The sequence below is a fragment of the Aquarana catesbeiana genome, linkage group LG05 (assembly GCF_042186555.1).
Source record: "Aquarana catesbeiana isolate 2022-GZ linkage group LG05, ASM4218655v1, whole genome shotgun sequence".
Classification (NCBI taxonomy): domain Eukaryota; kingdom Metazoa; phylum Chordata; class Amphibia; order Anura; family Ranidae; genus Aquarana; species Aquarana catesbeiana.
The window spans coordinates 424156643-424176727 of NC_133328.1; the positions used below are offsets into that span (position 1 = coordinate 424156643).

The 20085-nt window shown below is 42.8% G+C and overlaps 1 protein-coding gene across 2 annotated transcripts in view; it reads right to left on the minus strand.

Moving 5' to 3' along the window:
• Window positions 1–20085, minus strand: part of ZNF236 (zinc finger protein 236) — a 461432-nt gene that overhangs the window by 132428 nt on the left and 308919 nt on the right. For both annotated transcript variants that reach the window (XM_073631228.1, XM_073631227.1), the window contains exon 22: window positions 17586–17689. In XM_073631228.1, the coding sequence (XP_073487329.1) occupies window positions 17586–17689 (104 nt within the window). The remainder of the gene's footprint in view (window positions 1–17585; window positions 17690–20085) is intronic.

Sequence of the window (20085 nt, forward strand, 5' to 3'; positions counted from 1 at the left end):
GTTTAATAGACCAAGTCATAAAATATTAATGATATACACAATAAAGCATAACAGTTAAACTGTGACAGAATAAGTTTCTCCTAAATGGACTGTTACTCCTTTTCATAAAAATAGGAAGGTCAAAGGAAAAATAGTCTAATGCTGCATACACTCGATCGTAATTTCCGTAAAAAAAAAAACTTGGATGGTTTCTCCAACGGAATTCTGCTCAAGCTTGCCTTGCACACGGTCACACAAAAGTTCTCTGAACTTTCAACCGTCAAGAACGCAGTGACGTACAACACTATGACGAGCCAAGAAAATGAAGTTCAATGCTTCCGAGCATGTGTCGAATTGTTTACAAGCATGCGTCGTCTTTTGCGCATAAACGATCGGATTTTCGGATAGGAACTTTTCCCGACCGAAGAATAGAGAACACGCTCTCAATCTTTTGCTGGCTGGAATTCCGCCAGCAAAAGACCGATGGACCATACACACTGTCGCATTTTCCGACAAAAAGCTCTCATCGGAATTTTGCTGGCGGCATTAGAATCCAAAATGTTAATACATGGACAATTTGGTTGAAGTAAGAAGTCCATGTATTTCAAGAATCAATATTCCAAACCATAATGAAACGTTTGCATTTTTCTAAATGACATTAGCTTGCTGATTCAATGTGTTTATCAAAGTAATTTCCTCAGAAAAGATGGTCAGACATGATCCTAAATTATTGTTTTCTGACCCCAATTCCAACATTTGTATTACCATTACAAAAAGCTCACTTTGATAATGAAAACATTTTGAAACTCTTCTTTGTTAAAACTGCTGTTCATTCCATTGACTCGTGACACCACATGTATTAGCAAAGGCTCTTAGCTAGATAATGGGATCAAAGTCAGTGTTCTTTTTTTCTTTAATAGTAATGCTTTTCCAGAGTCTTCTAACCTCAGTCTTTTGCTGCCTGTGCCTGTATCAACCCCATAATTTTTTTTTTATTCATGTAAAGAAGGGATTCAGTAAGAAACAATTCTCCAATTTAAGTTTTTGGAACTACTCTAAAAAGTCAAAAATGTTGCTGAATTATGAGGGCTGCACTCAGGATGGACATTGCTACTTGCTACTGCTAGAAACACAGAAGTGACCACACACTGCAGGGAGAGGTCAATCAATAGCAGTGCTTTATTCCATGAGAGACAATAAGACAGTACTGTGGACATACATCATTGACGCCCTGCACACAGTAGCATATTATTGTGTGCAACGCTTCAACGATGTATGTCCACGGTTCTGTCTTATTGTCTGTCATGATGGAATAAAGTACAGCTATTGATCGGCATCTCCCTGCAGTGTGCGGCCACTTCTTTGTTTTCAGTTATCATGGTGGCGAGCCGGAGAGGCACCTGTGAAGGAGAGCCTTTTCGGATCTTGCATTGTAACCTTTCTAAACTTAAAGTGTGTGATATTGGGGGATGTCTAGCTCAGTGGTAAAAACCCTTTTTCCAGGTGCGCTTCCAGGTAAGTCCTATCCTGCCTCTCCACGGGATCCCACTAGTTTCTATCCTACGTTTTATCCCTCTTCTGGGGTTCCTAGGCTTATTTGCCTTTCTCGGGGGAACTCTGCCTTCCCTGATACCCTCACTTTCTTGATATAGGGAACCTCCTCCTAATACTTTGCCTGATGGGGAACCGCCTTTTCCCTCACCGATACCAGTTTTTCCCATCACAGCAGTTTTTTTTGGTTTAAGGACTTTTCTGAGGTCACCCACGGCAATTAAACCCTTGTTGGCAGTACCAACCAGCAACAGTTCACAAATTCTGACGTTGCCACTTCCAATACCATCAGTGCTTTCCCCCACAGTGTCTCTGGGTACCTTAATTTGTACCCGTTTGTGAAGGACGGGAAAAATCTCTGCTACTGCCACATTTATTTTGGGCCCTTCCTTCACGTGAGGTCTAGTGGGTGTCCATGCCCTCTAATGACCACTGCTCAGCCGCACCTCGGACCGCACCAGCAGGAGTCTTCTTAGTCACTGCATCAGGCAGAGATTCCTCTGATGTTTTCAAACGTTCTCCAGAGCGCCTTCCATCCAAACCAGTAACTGGAAGCACCCTCTCAGAGAACCATGAGACCATTTGCCACACTGCTAATAAATATGGTATCAACCAGTTCCTCTCGTGATTGACATCACCAAGCATAGCTTGTACTACTTGGCTCCACCTACTGATGCTATGCAGTACCAAATGTAGGTATAATTTATAATTGCTGCGCTGTCCCAAAAACAAGTGATACCAAATGAGTGATTAAGAAATGGTGAATGTGAACAGCTGCGACTTTGCTGCAAGATACAAACATCAACAATTTTCCAATATCAAGCCGTGCTATAAACTAAGCAAGTGACACATATATTACTGTGACATTATACACATAAAACAGTGAAAAGTGACTAATCAAATAATGAATGATTGATAGTCCATTTAAGTTATTATATATCCTCGCTATGATTATCGCACACAACACCCAAGAGTAGTGATAAAAGAAAAGGATCTGTCTTCCACCTCCACACAGACTGCCGCTTACCAGCTCCAATTATAGGAGATCGTGTGCGCCTGTGGCTTGATACCCAGCCCGGGCTTTCGTTGATTCACAATCACGATCTCAGTGCTTTTACAAGAGTATGTAGCCGAATCAGGAGGTTAATGGCAGATGTTTCCCAAAAGAAGAATAATATAAAAGCTTCCATAGCATCAAACAGTATGGTATTTATTATATAAAAAACTCAACAGGTATTGCACTTACATTTAAGTAAAACTTCATACGCAAAGTGTATGCATCAAAGCAGAATAAAAAGATAAAGCTAGCCAGCTCTCTGCAGCTGCCCGTGGTTCCGGGACTTCCGTGTATCGTGGTGCATGTCAGCATGTCGCCTCTTCCAACACATTTCCTCACACCTGACGTCATCCAGGGGCATGGGTGGTGTGCTGATTCACCGCTATATATATATCAAATAGGTGGCAACACCTCGCTCTGGGCTTTGGAAGACTTTGATCGGATCAGCCATATTGGAAGTGGGCTTATGCCCATAATGAATGGGACTAATTTAAAAACAAAAAGGGGAAAGCCCAAATGATGAGCATTTTTTTAAAACGGTCATTAAACTGTTAATGTGATTTATTTTTTGCAGTACGTTTCAGCAAATTTAGAGGTAATTTTTTTCATCCTAAGTATCACATACCAAGTTGGATGACTGTTTAACTAATGGCTGATCCCAATCAAAGTCTTTCAAAGCCCAGAGCGAGGTGTGGCCACCTATCATAGAAGGACACACATGTGGAAGTCTGAAGGAGCTGCACACCCCCAATACAAGTATTTGAAAAAAATGGAGGATTCCCCATGGGACTTTTTAGCAGCAATTAAAAGTCAATATTTCATAAAAATTATTGATTTTATTATAAAAGAAAATTGGAAATGAGTGGAGTACAAAAGTTAAAATATGAGCTCTGGTGTACACAAGGCGAAACAATCTGAGCTAAGAAAGAACATACATGAAGGAATGATTCCCTGTGTTACGATAGAAATATACATCGTGAAATGATTCCCTACAGTATTAATAGCACCATCCGATGTATGGAAATACCCCGATGCATTTCAACCTTAAGGGTTATGGTCTTCTTCAGGGGATTCTTATATTTCCTTTCCGCCAAATGGGTTCGCTTGACCAGAGACTTCTTTAAAAACCAAAGGTTTCCCTCACAGACAATCCCGGACCCTGCTAGAGGATTATCCACGCCTGCAACCCTAGGGGCGACCCCAGCCCGTGAGGCTTACAAGTGGTCACACAATAATAAAGCCCCCACAGGGGAAGCATATGGGCGAGAACATCCATCTATACTATTATGCAAATCACTGTGCTCTCACTGGGAGTCGATTGATATATATATAACGGTGAATAAGCACGACGCCCGTGCCCCAGGACGACTCCAGGTGTGACGAAATGCATAGGGAGGAGCGACGTGCTGATGTCACCGCGATGTCCGTGGTGCTTCCCTGACAGGCATTCTGCATGGCTGCATCACCTGTACCAAGAGGCACCAAAGGAACCCGGGACTCATTACCCAAAACTGTACATTTGTCATCTCTATACACGTCACATTGTACAAGCACAGGTTTACTTATGTCACATTGGGACGATGCTTCATCACACAAGGCAGGGTGCAATACACTATTTTCACCAGTTTGTTCTGGTGGCGCTACCATCACACCCAACTTTACACTACCAACTTTAACAGGGTGAATAAATTGCTCACCATTCTGGTCACATACCAGGTGGGTGGTGTGCACCCACACACGCTCACTGTGTGTTGCAGTCCTCCCTTGTTCCCCCAGAGTAGTGCCAGAGCAGTCCTGGACAACCTCCAGGTCCAAAACAGGGAGATCCCTGGAGATTTCCACAAACAACCTTGCAGCTCTGCCTCTGGTGGTCATGGGAGACATCCTACTCCCATCCTTTTTAGTAAACACATTACCAACATTATTCTCAAATATGACATTTCGAGAAATACATTTAGCAACCTTTAGACCGGGTTCACACTGGAACTGGCTGCGGATCACACAGGAGCGCTGCGCGTTCCTGCCCTCCATTTCAGGGACGAAGCAGGGCTGAATCTATGCCTGAATTTCGGCCTTAAAACAGAGTCAAGGACGCACAGCGTTTCTGTGCAGTGTGCTCTGCAGCCGCAACGGAGATATGTGAACCAGCTCCATAGGGAGCCAGTCACATTCTCCTTCTATGCAAATTGGATACAGATTTCTTTGGTCACCCCTAGTACAGGTCTTCCAGCACTCTGCTGGATTCCACCAGGTACATGCAGAGTCCCCATGTCCTTTTTTTTGCTCATTATTCTGGTCACATACCAGGCGGGTGGTCTGCACCCACACACACTCACTGTGTGGTGCAGTCCCCCCTTGTTCCCCCAGAGTAGTGCCAGAGCAGTCCTGGACAACCTCCAGGTCCAAAACAGGGAGATCCCTGGAGATTTCCACAAACAACCTTGCGGCTCTGCCTCTGGTGGTCATGGGAGACATCCTACTCCCATCCTTTTTAGTAAACACATTACCAACATTATTCTCAAATATGACATTTCGAGAAATACATTTAGCAACCTTTAGACTGGGTTCACACTGGAACCGGCTGCGGATCACACAGGAGCGCTGCGCGTTCCTGTTCTCCATTTCGGGGACGAAGCAGGGCCGAATCTATGCCTGAATTTCGGCCTTAAAACAGAGTCTAGGACGCACAGCGTTTCTGTGCAGTGTGCTCTGCAGCCGCAATGGAGATATGTGAACCAGCTCCATAGGGAGCCAGTCACATTCTCCTTCTATGCAAATTGGATACAGATTTCTTTGGTCACCCCTAGTACAGGTCTTCCAGCACTCTGTTGGATTCCACCAGGTACATGCAGAGTCCCCATGTCCTTTTTAGTCTTTAGTTCTGCTGCTAGTTGGGCTTTACCCTGTGCCTTCCCACTACTCCAGGTAGCACAATACAGCAAGTCCACCTGTACTGCGCATCTCTCCGCTGGACACACTTCCACTTCATTCGGTTCTGTCCCATAAAATGCAACAGTCTTACCAATTCCTGTAGCCGGTGTCATAGCCTTAATTTGAGTACATTGTCTCTCATCTGTGGTGTCTCCACAGGCGGTCTCTTCCATGTGGTCATGGAGCAACACTGCAGACTTTTCGGACCCACCGACACCCCCTGCGGGTAACACAGGATCCTTGTTGCTAGGGGTAACAGCAGACCAGCACGCCAGTTGGTTAGCTACACCTCATGGAGGTTGCAGACTGTTGTGCTCTTCTTTCTAGGCTGACCACTTCACATAAGCGGCCATAATACATCTCTTTACCTTCCTCCTGCTCACTGGTACCACCTGCAGGCCACACAGACTTCTTGCCACTGTTGCCAGGGGTGACAACATATACTTGCAGAAAACCCAGGGCTGGTACACTGATGGACACTCATGCTCTCCTTAGCCATTGCTTGACTGATGCTTTGTTGTCCCAGTAATGCCTCTCTTATTGCTACGGGTGATGACCTCCCTCTTGCTGGAGCGTTGCTGGCGTTGCCAATCACACCGGAACATTTCTCCAAGCAGAATCTCAGCTTTATACTGGTCATAATCATCTCGGCTTGGACCCATCTGTTGGTAGGATACCTGGAACCAATTCAGCAGCAAGGGTTACAGCAACTCAGGCCACCGGTCTCTAGGCCATACCCTCCATGTTGCAACTCTTTCAAACTCCATAGCAAACCTTCAGCCTCCTCTGTGGGCAGCATTGGCCGTATGAAGTTCCCACTCTGCAGCCAGGGACATAGGAAGCGGAACAACAGCCGGCACTTTCCTTTTAACTTGATTTAATGTGAACTTCTTGTGTTTTGAACGCCCATCCTTGCAGTCACATGCACAACAGCTTGTTACACAGTTCACAGCAGTAGAAAAAAAATTCTCACAGATGCACTACCTGCACGCAATGCTCACTGCCTGGCTGCACTTCCACACACAGACACTGACAGTTCCTTGACAAACTCACTGCTGGAGCAGAAAGACGGATTTCCACCGTCTGTGTACCCGCATTCGTCAATCACTTGTGATATTGGGGGTTCACAGCCAACAGGAACTTCAGTTTAAGGGCGTGGTAGCCCACTTTTATTGAAAGTAACAAAAATGAAAGTTCATACATGCATGGGTTGCCCACACAGGGGTTCTTCTCCCAAAAATTACAACACAAACAAAAATGCCAAGCCACTTGGCTCTCGAGGCTCACTCAGCCTTGGTCGCATATCAAAGCTGCGCAGGCCCACTCCTGGCCTCTAGTAAGGGGTTCTCCTGACACTCCAGGACTCCTCCAAGACTCACGTTCCCCAGGACTCTCTCTTCCAGTTGTCTCAGCTATGGTCTCCCTGACTCTCTCAGCTGGCCCAACTCTCTGTCCACTGACCTGAAACCTCTCCCATATGGAGTGCTGTCTCAAGGATATTGCCTGGGTTCTTAAACAGTAGCACACCTCCATCCTGGCTGCACCAACTGCTCCCACACCAACTCCCCTGAGCTATGCTCAGATCTCCCTTATAATGAGTGTGCGTACCTGGACACACACACAACCTGCAGAACTTTTGGAAAGCCCGGACACAAGACTGAAGACTCCATCCCTCCCAATGCTCTTTGAAGTCTTCAAGTTTCCAGCCCCAATCCAGACTTACAAAATCCAAAGAAAACTTAAAGCATAGCTTTCTCTGCTCACAAATCTTCTGCTGGAACTTCTCAAACTGCCGCTTTGAGAGTCCCGTGTCCATTTTTACTCTCATTTTCACCAAGACCAGGGCTCTCACTCTCACAAGTGATACTAAAGCTAAAAACATTTTTTACCTTAATGCATTCCTTGCATTAAGGTAAAAATGTTTTATACTTCTCTGTCCTCCCCCTTCCCTGTGTGAAGGGGAAGAGAGGGGAGAAGAGATCCGATGCTGTGCACAGCTGCATCTCTTTTCCCCTCTCTTCCTCTTCACACAGGGACTTGAACAGCAGCAGGAGTCAATCAAACACAGAGAAGGAAGTGGGGGGGGAGCCCCAGTGTCCACTCACCTGCAAACAAAAGAAATCCTGGGGATTAACTGTTATGGTTAACAGTGGGATAAAAGGAATATTCCCAATTGGCAGTATAGCCACAGGATCCTCTATGAAAAGTATTTACCCCCCTTAGAAGTTTTAATTGGCAAATAACCTTACGTTATAGCAGAATATATTTTGTTTGTTGACCTGATCAGTACAAATAGCCTCTTTTATGTTAAAGTGAAAACCGATGTCTGAAAACTTTAAATTTAATTACAATGAAAGTAAAAACAATATCTAAATTGCATTAGTATAAACCCCCAATACTATCCCATAACTGACAATTCTGTATAAAAGTATATGTTAAGCTGACACATAGTGTTGCCTGTGTTATTAAAGTTGTTCATATACACATCATTTTTTTTTGTTTTTGTTTTTGTTTTTTTTCAGCCTGTAAACTGAATAAAAGAAATCTAACACATTTCTTCATCCAACAGCGCAGATGAACGAATATCCTGCTTTGGCTATTATATTCTTACAGCTAGCGTTGCTGGCTGTCAAAATATTTGAACATCTGATTTGATGCTGGGCCTTTTAAGTCGATAATCTTCCACCCAGCTCCTTTGATTTTTCAATTTAAGGATGTTGGGCTGGAGGGTGCCAACAGGACCACCCATGGAGTGAAATTCATTCCATGAATGGCCAGCTTAACCGCTTGCCGACCGGCTCACGCCAATATACGTCGGCAGAGGGGCACGTACAGGCAGATTAACGTACCTGTACATTGCCCTTTAGGAAGCGGTTTGCTGGCGCGCCCACCGCGATCTCTGTGAGTGTGATCGCGGGTCTCGCAGACTCGATGTCCGCGGGGATACCCGCGATCGTCTCATGGAGAGGAAGAATGGGGAAATGCTATTGTAAACAAGCATTTCCCCCGTTCTACCTAGTGACAGGACACTGATCACAGCTCCCTGTAATTGGGAGCAGGTTATCAGTGTCGTGTCACACATAGCCACGCCCCCCCCACAGTTAGAATCACTCCCTAGGACACACTTAACCCCTTCACTGCCCCCTAGTGGTTAACCCCTTCACTGCCCCCTAGTGGTTAACCCCTTCACTGCCAGTCACATTTACACAGTAATCAATACATTTAATTTCACTGATCGCTGTATAAATGCGAATGATCCCAAAATCACACCAAAAGTGTCCGATCTGTCCGCCATAATGTCGCAGTCACGATAAAAATCACTGATTGCCGCCATTACTAGTAAAAAAAAAAAAATATTAATAAAAATGCCATAAAGCTATCCCCTATTTTGTAGACGCTATAACTTTTGCGCAAACCAACGCTTATTGCGATATTTTTTTTACCAAAAATATGTAGAAGAATACGTATCGGTCTAAACTGAGGAAAAAAAATGTTTTTTTTTATATTTTTTTTTTGGGATATTTATTATAGCAAAAAGTAAAAAATAATGCGTTTTTTTCAAAATTGACGCTATTTTTTTGTTTATAGCACAAAAAATAAAAACCGCAGAGGTGATCAAATACCACCAAAAGAAAGCTCTGTTTGTGGGGAAAAAAGGACGTCAATTTTGTTTGGGAACCACGTCGCACGACCGCGCAATTGTCAGTTAAAGCGACGCAGTGCCGAATCGCAAAAAGTGCTCTGTTGTGTTTGGGCAGCCTAATGGTCTGGGGCTTAAGTGGTTAAAGTGGTTGTTTGGGATATCCTGGATGGCCCTCCTTAATTCCTGTAGGGTCACAGGGGTGTCTAGCATATTACTGTCCTCTTCCGTGATTTTTTTTAAGTTTACCTCCTTTAAGAACGTTTTACTAGCCTCATATTTACATTTATCCTGTTCCTGAGGGTTACCCGCTTTTATTGCATACAACGCCCCATAGAACGCTTGAAAAGCTTGAGCTATATCTCGCGTTCTATGTTTAATTTCCCCCGAGCTAGTCCTAATTTTTTCAATATAATTGCTCGCTTTCTTCTTTTTTAGAGCCCTTGCCAGGTGCCTACCGGGTTTGTTGCTGTTCATGTATCTCTCTTTTTTAACCAAATAGTAAGTTTTACGTGTTTCCTGTTCTAAGGAAGTCCTCAGCTCTTCCCTTTTTTTGAGTAGGTTTGTCCATATCTCCCTCCCACCTCTTTTCACCCCCTATCATCATGAAAATCCCCCTTATATATACTTTATGTGCTTCCCAGATTGTAGCCTCATTTACCTCCCCGGGGGTGTTGATTTTGAAGAACCATTCTAGCTCTTCCTTTATTCTCTTTAGGGTGTCATTGTCTGCCAGCAGGTCTTCATTTAATCTCCACCCCGTGCGCTGTGTATCCATTTCTCCCACCTTAATATACAAGCTCACGGGTGCGTGATCCGAGAAGGTCATATTACCAATGTCGACCCCTGTAATTTCCTCCAGCATCCTATGCTCTACCAAAAAGAAATCGAGTCTTGAGTATGTTCCATGCATGGGGGAGTAGTAGGTGTAGTCCCTTTTATCTCCCTGTTGTATCCTCCAAGCGTCCACCAACTGGAGCTGGTGTAGTTTTTTTTTTAAGTTTCTCCGGCCACCCCCCCCCCCTTCTCCCCCGTGCATGGGACGAGCAGTCTCTCTCGGGGTCCAGACACAAATTGAAGTCTCCTCCCACTATAGCCCTCCCCGTCTTGAATGTCCCAAATTTAGTCAGTATGCTCATTACTCTACTGTAAGTATTTTTGTTTGGTCCATAGATGTTTGCCAGGGAACACTTCCAGACATTAATTTTTCCCTTCAGGAAGAGAAACCTCCCCTCCGGGTCGGATAATCTCTCCTCTAATTCAAATCTCGTTCCCCTGGCAAACCCTATGGCCACTATGAGTCACTGTAGTACCACTCTGGAAATTCTCTGGAATAAATTGTTTGGTTTCCGTTGGCACTGAGATGTGTCTCTTGAAGCATAGCAACCTCTGCCTTCAGGACCTTCAACTCCCCCAGGATGTTAGCTCGCTTAACACAGGCATTCAGACCCCTTACGTTGTAGGAAATGATTTTTAAGTTAAGTGACATCGCCCAGGGCCTGATGGGCTGACTGCCCTTTATTATAAAAAGTTGCAGGAACCATTGCTCCCCATATTATGCTCTTACATCAACGGGATCGGGGAAAGTTGGGAGATAAGAAAGGAAGCACTCGAAGCGAACATCGCTGTTATAATGAAGGAGGGAAAGGATAGTACTCCAGCTACAGACCCATCTCCCTGTTAAACGTAGATACGAAGATTTACGCTAAGATCCTCGCAGATAGATTGAAAAGGGTTATAAAAGAAGTGATCCATTCTGATCAAGTGGGATTTGTATCTGGGAGGGAAGGGAGAGATAACAGTATTAAAACGTTACTACTGACCCAGATAATGAAGGACAGGGGGGCCCCAGGTCTACTCCTGTCGATTGACGCTGAAAAAGCATTTGACAGGGTAGATTGAGGCTTTATGTGGAACACCCTGGAAGAGTTTGGGATTGGCAATAAAACGATTAGAAGGATCAAGGCCCTGTATACCCACCCCACTGCTAGAGTTAAAATCAACGGCACCCTGTCTGGGCCCGTTGTGCTGCAAAATGGTACCAGGCAGGGCTGCCCGCTCTCCCCACTGCTGTTCGTGCTGACATTGGAACCACTGTTGGCTAGGATAAGACTCAGCCCGGACATCAGCGGGGTAAAAATTGGGGAAGACGAATTTAAAATTGCAGCTTTCGCAGACGACGTCCTGTTGTATGTCACCTGTCCGAGGATCACCCTTCCTAACCCACTTGTGACCCTTAGAAATTATGGGCGATTATCAAATTTCCGGGTAAACGCGACCAAGTCAGAAGTAATGGAAGTTGTAGAAGATAGAGAAGGAGACAAGGCCTACCAAAAGAGTCTACCCTTTAAATGGGGATAAAAGAATTGAGCTATTTGGGAGTAAAAATAACATCAGCAAGAGAGACAATGTTCCAAGTTAACTACATGACCCTCCTTAACGAGATCAGGGCCGAGTTAAACAGATTTCCACAGAACCAACTGTCATGGGGTGGTAGAATAAACTTACTTAAAATGTCAATTCTTCCCAAAATCACATACAAAATTCAAATGTTACCATTAGTAATTACACAGAGTTATTTAAATAAAATGCACACACTGTTTCTAAACTTTATATGGAGGGGGAAGAAACCACGATTAAAGTATGCACAATTGGTGAATGGTAAGAAGAGGGGGGGTTGGGGGGCACCAGATATTAAAAAATACTACACAGCTGTAATACTATCGCGTAATCCAGATTGGGTCAATAATAATAATAATAATGACAAGCAATGGGTGAAAATAGAGAACATAAGGAGTGGGGTGGACCTGGGAAAAAATGTTTGGATACCACCACAATTCAGAAAATTAAATGCAAAAACATTTGACATCACGAAACACGTTTTGAACACTTGGGATAAAATGTGCACTAGAGAGAAGTGGAGATATAACTCGCCGCTAGTCCCGCTCAAGGACACAGATTACTTTCTGCCGGGGAGGGAGGACTTGGCCGGGAGATGGATTCTGAGAGAAGAGGCCCAGCTTAAAGATATCACCAGTCAGGGAATACTGTGCTCCTACCAGGAACTCAAGGCAAAAGATAACTGGTTTGTTATGGATAACTGGAAATATAGACAGCTGAAACATTTCGTAGAGTCCCTCCCGCAGCCAATCAGGTCTATGGAAGATCTTTACCCCCTTGAAAAAGTTTTTATAAAGAAAAATAGGAGGGGAGGAATGTCAAGGATTTATAGAACCCTGATAAGAATGGGAGAGCCTGGGCGACCAAGATATCTCAGGAAATGGGAGGAGGAAATAGGAAATAAGATTAGTGACAATGAGGTAAGAAGGATCCTGAGAAGAGTAAATATGACATCAGTAAATTATAAGAATGCAGAAATGAATTTCAAAATCATGGCCAGAATGTATGTTACCCCAGATTTGGTACATAAAATCCAGGATGAGTCTTCGCAGCTCTGTTGGAGGGGGTGTAGGGAAATAGGGACAATGGCGCACATTTGGTGGACGTGTCTGGTAATAAAAAAAATTTGGGAGGAGATTAGGGAGATTATATACAAGATAATTAGTAAGAGAATACCGGATGACCCCTGGGTATGCCTTCACCACGGTAGTAATATACCCTCTAAGAATTATCGTAAAATTTTGTTACCACACCTCCTCAACGCAGCTAAAAGCCTCATTCCCAGATACTGGCGGAATAGTAAGAGACCTTCAATGCGAGAGTGGTTTGACAAAATAGATAAAATTTACTATATGGAATACTTAAGATATAGTGAAGGGCTGGAGATGGAGGAATACGAGGAGACATGGAGAGATTGGGTCAGGTTCAAGACCTCTAATCAGGCGGCTGAGGCGTGGGAGGACAAGGAAGACAACTCACCTTAAATTGAATACACAAATATAGAATTCAGTTCTGTACCTAAACAGGCTTTGGGAACAGTAGGAATATATAAAAAAAAAAAAAAAAAAAAAGACAGCGAGAGGCTGCGTTGGGACTCTCTCTCTTTCAGGGGAGGTATGGGTGGGAGGGGGGGGGGGAGATAGTAGTACTATAATGAAGAACCAGTAATGGTAGAAGCCTACTTTGTTACATGTGGAAATTAAAGAGTATGTGTAAAAAGAAAAGGCCACAATGATGTGAAAGTATCAAGGGATAAGTTTGACTGGAAAGTTGAAATAACTTTTTCCCATGAACAGTACTCGGCTGATGTGGCAAAAAAAAAAAAAAGTGGTTAAAGTGATTGTAAAGGCAGAAAGTTTTTTTATTTTAATGCATTCTATGCATAAGGATAATAAACCTTCTGTATGTAGCAGTCCCCCTAATACTTACCTGACCCCATCTCTATCCAGTGATGTAGACGAGTGCCTCGGGCTGTCCGGGACTCTCCCTCCTGATTAGCTGAGACACAGCAGCAGTGCCATTGGCTCCTGCTGCTGTCAATCGTCACGTGGCCACGTGATACGCATACGTCTTTCCCTGTGCTTGTTGACTTCCGGGTTTAGATAGCAGGCGGTGGAACGCACACTACACCGCGCTGCACTTCCCACTATTGACTCTGTATGAGCCAGCGGAGCACTGTCAGCTCCTTTTTAACTTATATGTTTTGCAATAAAGTATAGTTTTTTTCGGATTCACGCGATGGGGCTCATTTTTGTTTCAATATATATGGATGTTTAAACCGGGGAGCGATTGGAGGTGATCGGGACACCAGAGAAGGAGAGGAGAACGGAGGGCTGTCACCACAGACCATTGCTGCTGGACTCAGTGTACAGGCTTGATACCCCTGCAGGGGTGAAGATTTCTGGTGAGTGAGGGCACAAGTGGGGGTCCCTTGGAAGGCGGGGAGCACTTACTACACCACGAATATTGTTATTTGGATGAAGAGGCACTTTACTGCACTTTAAGAACTTTTTATGAAATTTCCACTTTTGGGGACACTTGTTCTTATGAACTGATCACTCACACCTTATGTCTTAAGCACTATTGTGTGTATATGAATAAAGGAGTTTTACCATTATGTGATTCTTTCAAGATTTTTATATTATTTCTCCATATATATATATATCTATATATCTATATATATATATATATATATATATATATATATAGATATATATATATACACACATTTATGTTTTTGTGATGGTTTAGATTTCTATTACTTAATTTTTTTCAGTGTTTGCATTGCTCATTTTTTTTGTAGATGCACCAGTTATGTGGCACTACACACTGCACTTTATGGTCATAGATTGTGGTCAAGTTTTTTATATGCACATATAATCTTGTCTACACTTTTGGAACATTCACCGTTTTTATATATATATATTTTTTATATTTTTATTTATTTCACATCTATATTTCTGTGAACATCATTTAGTGTACACAGTCGAACAGCGCCAATCACCCCAATTTAGTATTCTGAAATAAGGAAGCTGATAGCCAGTAGCCAATAGCTGCCCTAGCGTCGGTTTTCGTCCGTCGGACTAGCATACAGACGAGCGGATTTTTCGACCGGGCTCAAGTCCGTCGGAAAGATTTGAAACATGTTCCAAATCTGAAGTCCATCTGATTTTCGACCGAAAAAGTCCGCTGCAGGTCAGATGAAGCCCACACACGGTCGGATTGTCCGACGGATTTGTTCCGTCGGACCAGTCTGGTCGAAAAGTCCACCCGTGTGTACGTGTGGACCACTATGATCCAAAACCTACTGAAAAATACTCGCTCAATTTCGGTGAGAGAAACAGGTTACACACAAGATGGTACCTAACCCAGTATAAAATAAACTAGTTTTATCCATCAATATCTCCCACATGCTTCAGGGGATGTCCAGATCAAGGTACCATTTTACATACCTTCTAGAACTGCAACATTTTTGAAACCTATATGGCTACATATTATAGGCAAACAAATTGCCCTCACCCCTCAGATGTGTCTATTGTTTGCATCTATACCTAATGTACCCATACATAATATTAGACTAATACACACACTGTTTAACGCAATTCATTGGATGATCGCTTTTAATTGGCATTCATCGATGGTTCCTTGACCCCAGGTGTTGAGTAGAATAGAACATACAAGACTCTCAGAGCGTATCTACCATACACTCTTTAACACCATGCATATTTTTCATAAAAAATAGTCCCCTTGGGACATACCACCACCCTAAATATCACCTTTATATAACCTAATTACACATATCATTTTAGAACAATAACGTGTTTTGAACTATACAACCTTATAGGAAAAATTGTTCTCATATCTTATTCCTCTATTGTTGTATTTCTATGTTTTTCATTTTTTTATTATATACCACACACCTTATAAAGTTCATACTTGATGTACCTTTGTTTCTTTTACACATTTGTACTAAACTATGACCTTCTACAATAATAAAAATTGTTTGTAAACAAAAAAAATATTATTTACTGTAAATTGTTTAGTTTTGAATATATGCCCAATACATTTCGGAAATTAGCACAGCTTATCTAGCAACTTATCTTCATCGCTTGGTGCAGAGGCATAATAAACCCCACAGAAATTATACTGAGTAGGGGGTCTCCACTCAAAACTTAATATCAAAGAGCACTTAACAATCATCTTCAACAGCCTTAAAGTGTTAGCTCACGTTTTCAGAAAAAAAATGAAAAGGTGAATTAAGACCGTACACCCTCCCCACCTGCCAGTCCCTGCTGTACTTAACTCCAGGGATGCTGGGCTGTCATTGCCCGCCCAGCCTGTGTAGTGGTCCAGGGGTTTGAAACCCCCACTCTTCTCCCTCTTCTCTGTGCAGCGCTTCTGGGTTGGACCAGCTGCCGGATAAGTAAACTGCTCTGGTCCAACTGTCTGTTCAGTGTGAACGAGCACTGGCACTTAAAGTGGTTCTAAAGGCTGAAGGTTTCTTTATCTTCATGCATTCAGCTTCATTGGCTGAGACAGCAGCAGGAGCCCATTGGCTCCCACTGCTATCAATTACAGCCAATAAATCAATGAGGAGAGAGTGTGTGTGTGTGTGTGTGTGGGGGGGACCACGGCTCTGTGTGTCTTATGGAGCAAGAACGGAGCAGTGCCACCAGGGCAAGCGGCTTTCTCTGGGGGCACTGCTTGAGGGGGAGGAGCCAGGAGCCCCAGTGGGGGACCTGAAAAGAGGAACAGAAGCACTCTGTGCAAAACCACTGCACAGAGCTGATATGTATAACATGTTGGTTATTAAAAAAAATTAAAAATTAAAGCTTTAATACCACATTAAGTCTTTTCTAATCCTCAGTCAAGTGTTTCAGAGTTTGCATAGAAATTTTTTTGAGAACTTCCATATCACTATTGTTTTGTTATAAATAAGGGGACAATCAAATCAATTTGTAGGAATAGGTGCAGCACTTCTAGAATGGACCAGAGCGATTCTGATTGGTCAGCGCTAGCACAAATAATTCCTCTGGTCCATCCTGAAAGCGCTAGACAGAAGAGGGAGGACAGTGGAGATTTCAAATCGCCAGACCACTGGACCAGCTGCATGGGTACTGACAGCTCAGCCTCCCTAGGGGTAAGACCAGCAAGAACCAGGGGAGTGGGGAGAGTGTACAGTGTTAGTTCACCTGTTCAAAAAAAAATTAAAAGATGAACTAAGGTCTAATTCACACTAGTGCGGTGATTGGTGTTTTACCAAAAAGGTAAAACGCAGTCACCGCTAGGACACACGCCTGATGCGCATTAACCCTAGGTGCTTTTAGGCACTTTTAGCTTGAACATTTTTTCATTTCAATGGCCAAAATAAATTAATATTTCCTGGCCAACAAAATGAATAAAACCTCAAGCGTTTAACAGGCCAAAACGTGCTTGAAAAACTTGGCTTAAGAGCGTTTTTTTCCTCTAAAAGCATTTAGAAGAGCTCCAGTGTGTATGAGACCTGAAAGTGTCTGATGGTTGATTTGTTCCTGTTGCTCATAAGAACCAGATTCTCCCACACTAAGCTTGGAGGATGAAAGGAATAATCTCTTTACCCTTTATGCGCATCAATCATCGTTCCTTATTCAGACTCTTGAAAATATGGATTACAGTTTCCTGTTTTCACCTTATCAGTTAATATTTTCAAAATAAACAGGATCTGAAACGTACTTAACGCTACCGTTCCTCATTATGCACTCCTCCACCTTTACAAGCTTCAAAACAAACTTCTAAACCCAGCTTGACTCCTTCTAAAATGAGTTTTCCTGACACACTTTGCCTTCTATTATTAATAAACCTCTTGAAACCATCAGGGACAGTCACTGTGACAGAATCAGTTTTATCACCTATTTCCCCCACTCATTTCAAGACTGGAAAAAAGTGTTATGACTTAAAAAGAAACTGAAACTTGTTTATCCATGTAAGACATCCTGGTACGCGTGTCATATTCTCAACAAACAATACAATAACATGCTTATTACTAACCTCCATGAGTTTTCACATGGGAATCCAGTGTTGACTTAACTGTAAAGCTCTTTCCACAATCTTCACATTTAAATGGTTTTTCTCCTGTGTGAATGCGTATATGCCTGAAAAGAAATGGATAAAATGTATATGGCCAGGTTAATATTGACGTGTTCCAATAATTTTACTTATCAATACATCAGGGTGATAGCCACACTGATCATTATTAACAGATCCGTAACATTTACCAAAAAAATGGTTTATTGTTCCATTGTTCTCTAATAACCCGAATGTTGATAATACACATTGCAAATTTCATTTCATCACAAATAATTTCAATAAGCTGTTGATCCCCCAAAAAATTATTAAATGGTTTCAGAGAACCAATGTGCAACATTTTGAACTGTATTAAAAAGTGTACGTAAAATCTAATATAAACGTCTCTTATTTGCATCCTCTGCTAAACGTACTATTCAAAGTGTTTTGTCATATATGTTTGACAAGTGTAAAATATACCTGTGGATTTTTTTTAAGTATCTTGCGAGGGGATCCTTGCTCCCTGCCTCTACACAAGTAGTGGTTGTGGAGATGAAGAAAGGTCAGAAATGTGGACAGGGCTGACAACATGTGTTTAGGAATTCAAAACTGCGTTGCCATGTCTAAGTGGAAGGTACGAGCACATTATATTTATGGTGCATCTACTTGCATCGTTAATGATAAAAACAGGGAAAAAACATAAGGAAATGTGCTTGTATTTCAATTATTACTGTATTTTGCTGTGATACACTTTAACCTCTTCAGCTCCAGAAAGTTTTACCCCCCTTCATGACCAGACCATTTGTTTTGCGATATGGCACTGTGTTACTTTAACTGACAATTACACGGTCGTACGACGCTGTACCCAAATAAAATGTATGTCCTTTTTTTCCCACAAATAGAGCTTTCTTTTGTGGTATTTGATCACTTCTGCGGTTTTTATTTTTTGCGCTATAAACAATAAAAGACTGACAATTACTTTCTGCTATAAAACACCTCTCTGCTATAAAACACATCCAATAAAAAAAATGTAAAAAATCTAATTTCTTCATCAATGTAGGCCAATATGTATTCTGCTATATGTTTTGGTAAAATAAAATCCCATTGATTGGTTTGCACAAAAGTTATAGTGTCTACAAACTATGGGATATGTTTATGGATTTTTTTTTTTTTTTTTTACTAGTAATGTCGGCGGTCAGCAACTTATAGTGGCACTGTGACATTGCGGTGGACAAATCGGAAACTAAGTGACACTTTTTTGGGGACTAGCAACACTAACACAGTGATCAGTGCTAAAAATATGCCAAATGGCACTGGCAGGGAAGGGGTTAACATCAGGGGTGATCAAGGGGTTAAATGTGTTCCCTGGGAGTGCTTTCTGTAAGGGGGGTGCTTTAACTGTAGGTAGACAGAGATCCGTGTTCCTGCTTAGCAGAAACACATGGAAATGTAAACAAAATAATTCTGCGCTGCCAAAGCAAAAATAAGCAGCTAACACAACCAACAAGGGTGATAACAATAAGAAACAAAATGAGTGGAGCGCTATGAAAATATGAAGAAGTCCAATGCAATAAACATTAAACTGACAGTTCCAAATAGAGCTGACAAAGGAGGATCTTCCTAAGGAAAATCTTCAGGGGCTAGACACTTCAAATTCATACATCATCTGGAGTGGAAACATACACAGCACCACGAAAAGTGAAGAGGTTTACCGGATTGAATGGACCCGCCAGGGCATACGCCGAGAGGGGTCAGAAAGGCTTAGGTGGCAAGTGTCTGCAGACGGCCCGGAGGAGCGATGAGGTGCCTCTCACATTGCTGTATCAACCAAACCGATGCCGGAACCAAAGGGTGTGGAACAACCGACACGTAAATTAGGTCCCTCAGAGCAGTGTTGGAAACCAAATGGTAACGGTGACAAATAGAAAAAGAAAGGAAGGGCCAAATAGTGATAAAAGTGGCGACAGTGGGGACCCCTTTCTGACCCCTCTCGGCTTATGCCCTGGTGGGTCCATTCAATCCGGTAAGCCTCTTCACTTTCGGTGGTGCTGTGTATGTTTCCACTCCAGATGATGTATGAATTTGAAGTGTCTAGCCCCTGAAGATTTTCCGTAGGAAGATCCTCCTTTGACAGCTCTATTTGGAACTGTCAGTTTAATGTTTATTGCATTGGACTTCTTCATATTTTCATAGCGCTACACTCATTTTGTTTCTTATTAGCAGAAACACATGCTCTCTATCTTCCCTACTAACAGAACGGCGATCTGCCTTGTTTACATAGGCAGACTGCTGTTCTGTCCCTATCCATCGGACCCGCTGATTGGCTCCCGCTGTGTCCAAACACAGCGGGAGCGAGTCACCAGTGACACGCAAGTGCACCCCCGACCCTGAAGAGCAGAATCACATACCTGTACGTGATTCTGCGCACAGGAGCCGCTGCCCCGCAGTAAATGTACATAGGGTGGTTGGCAAGGGGTTAAAGTAT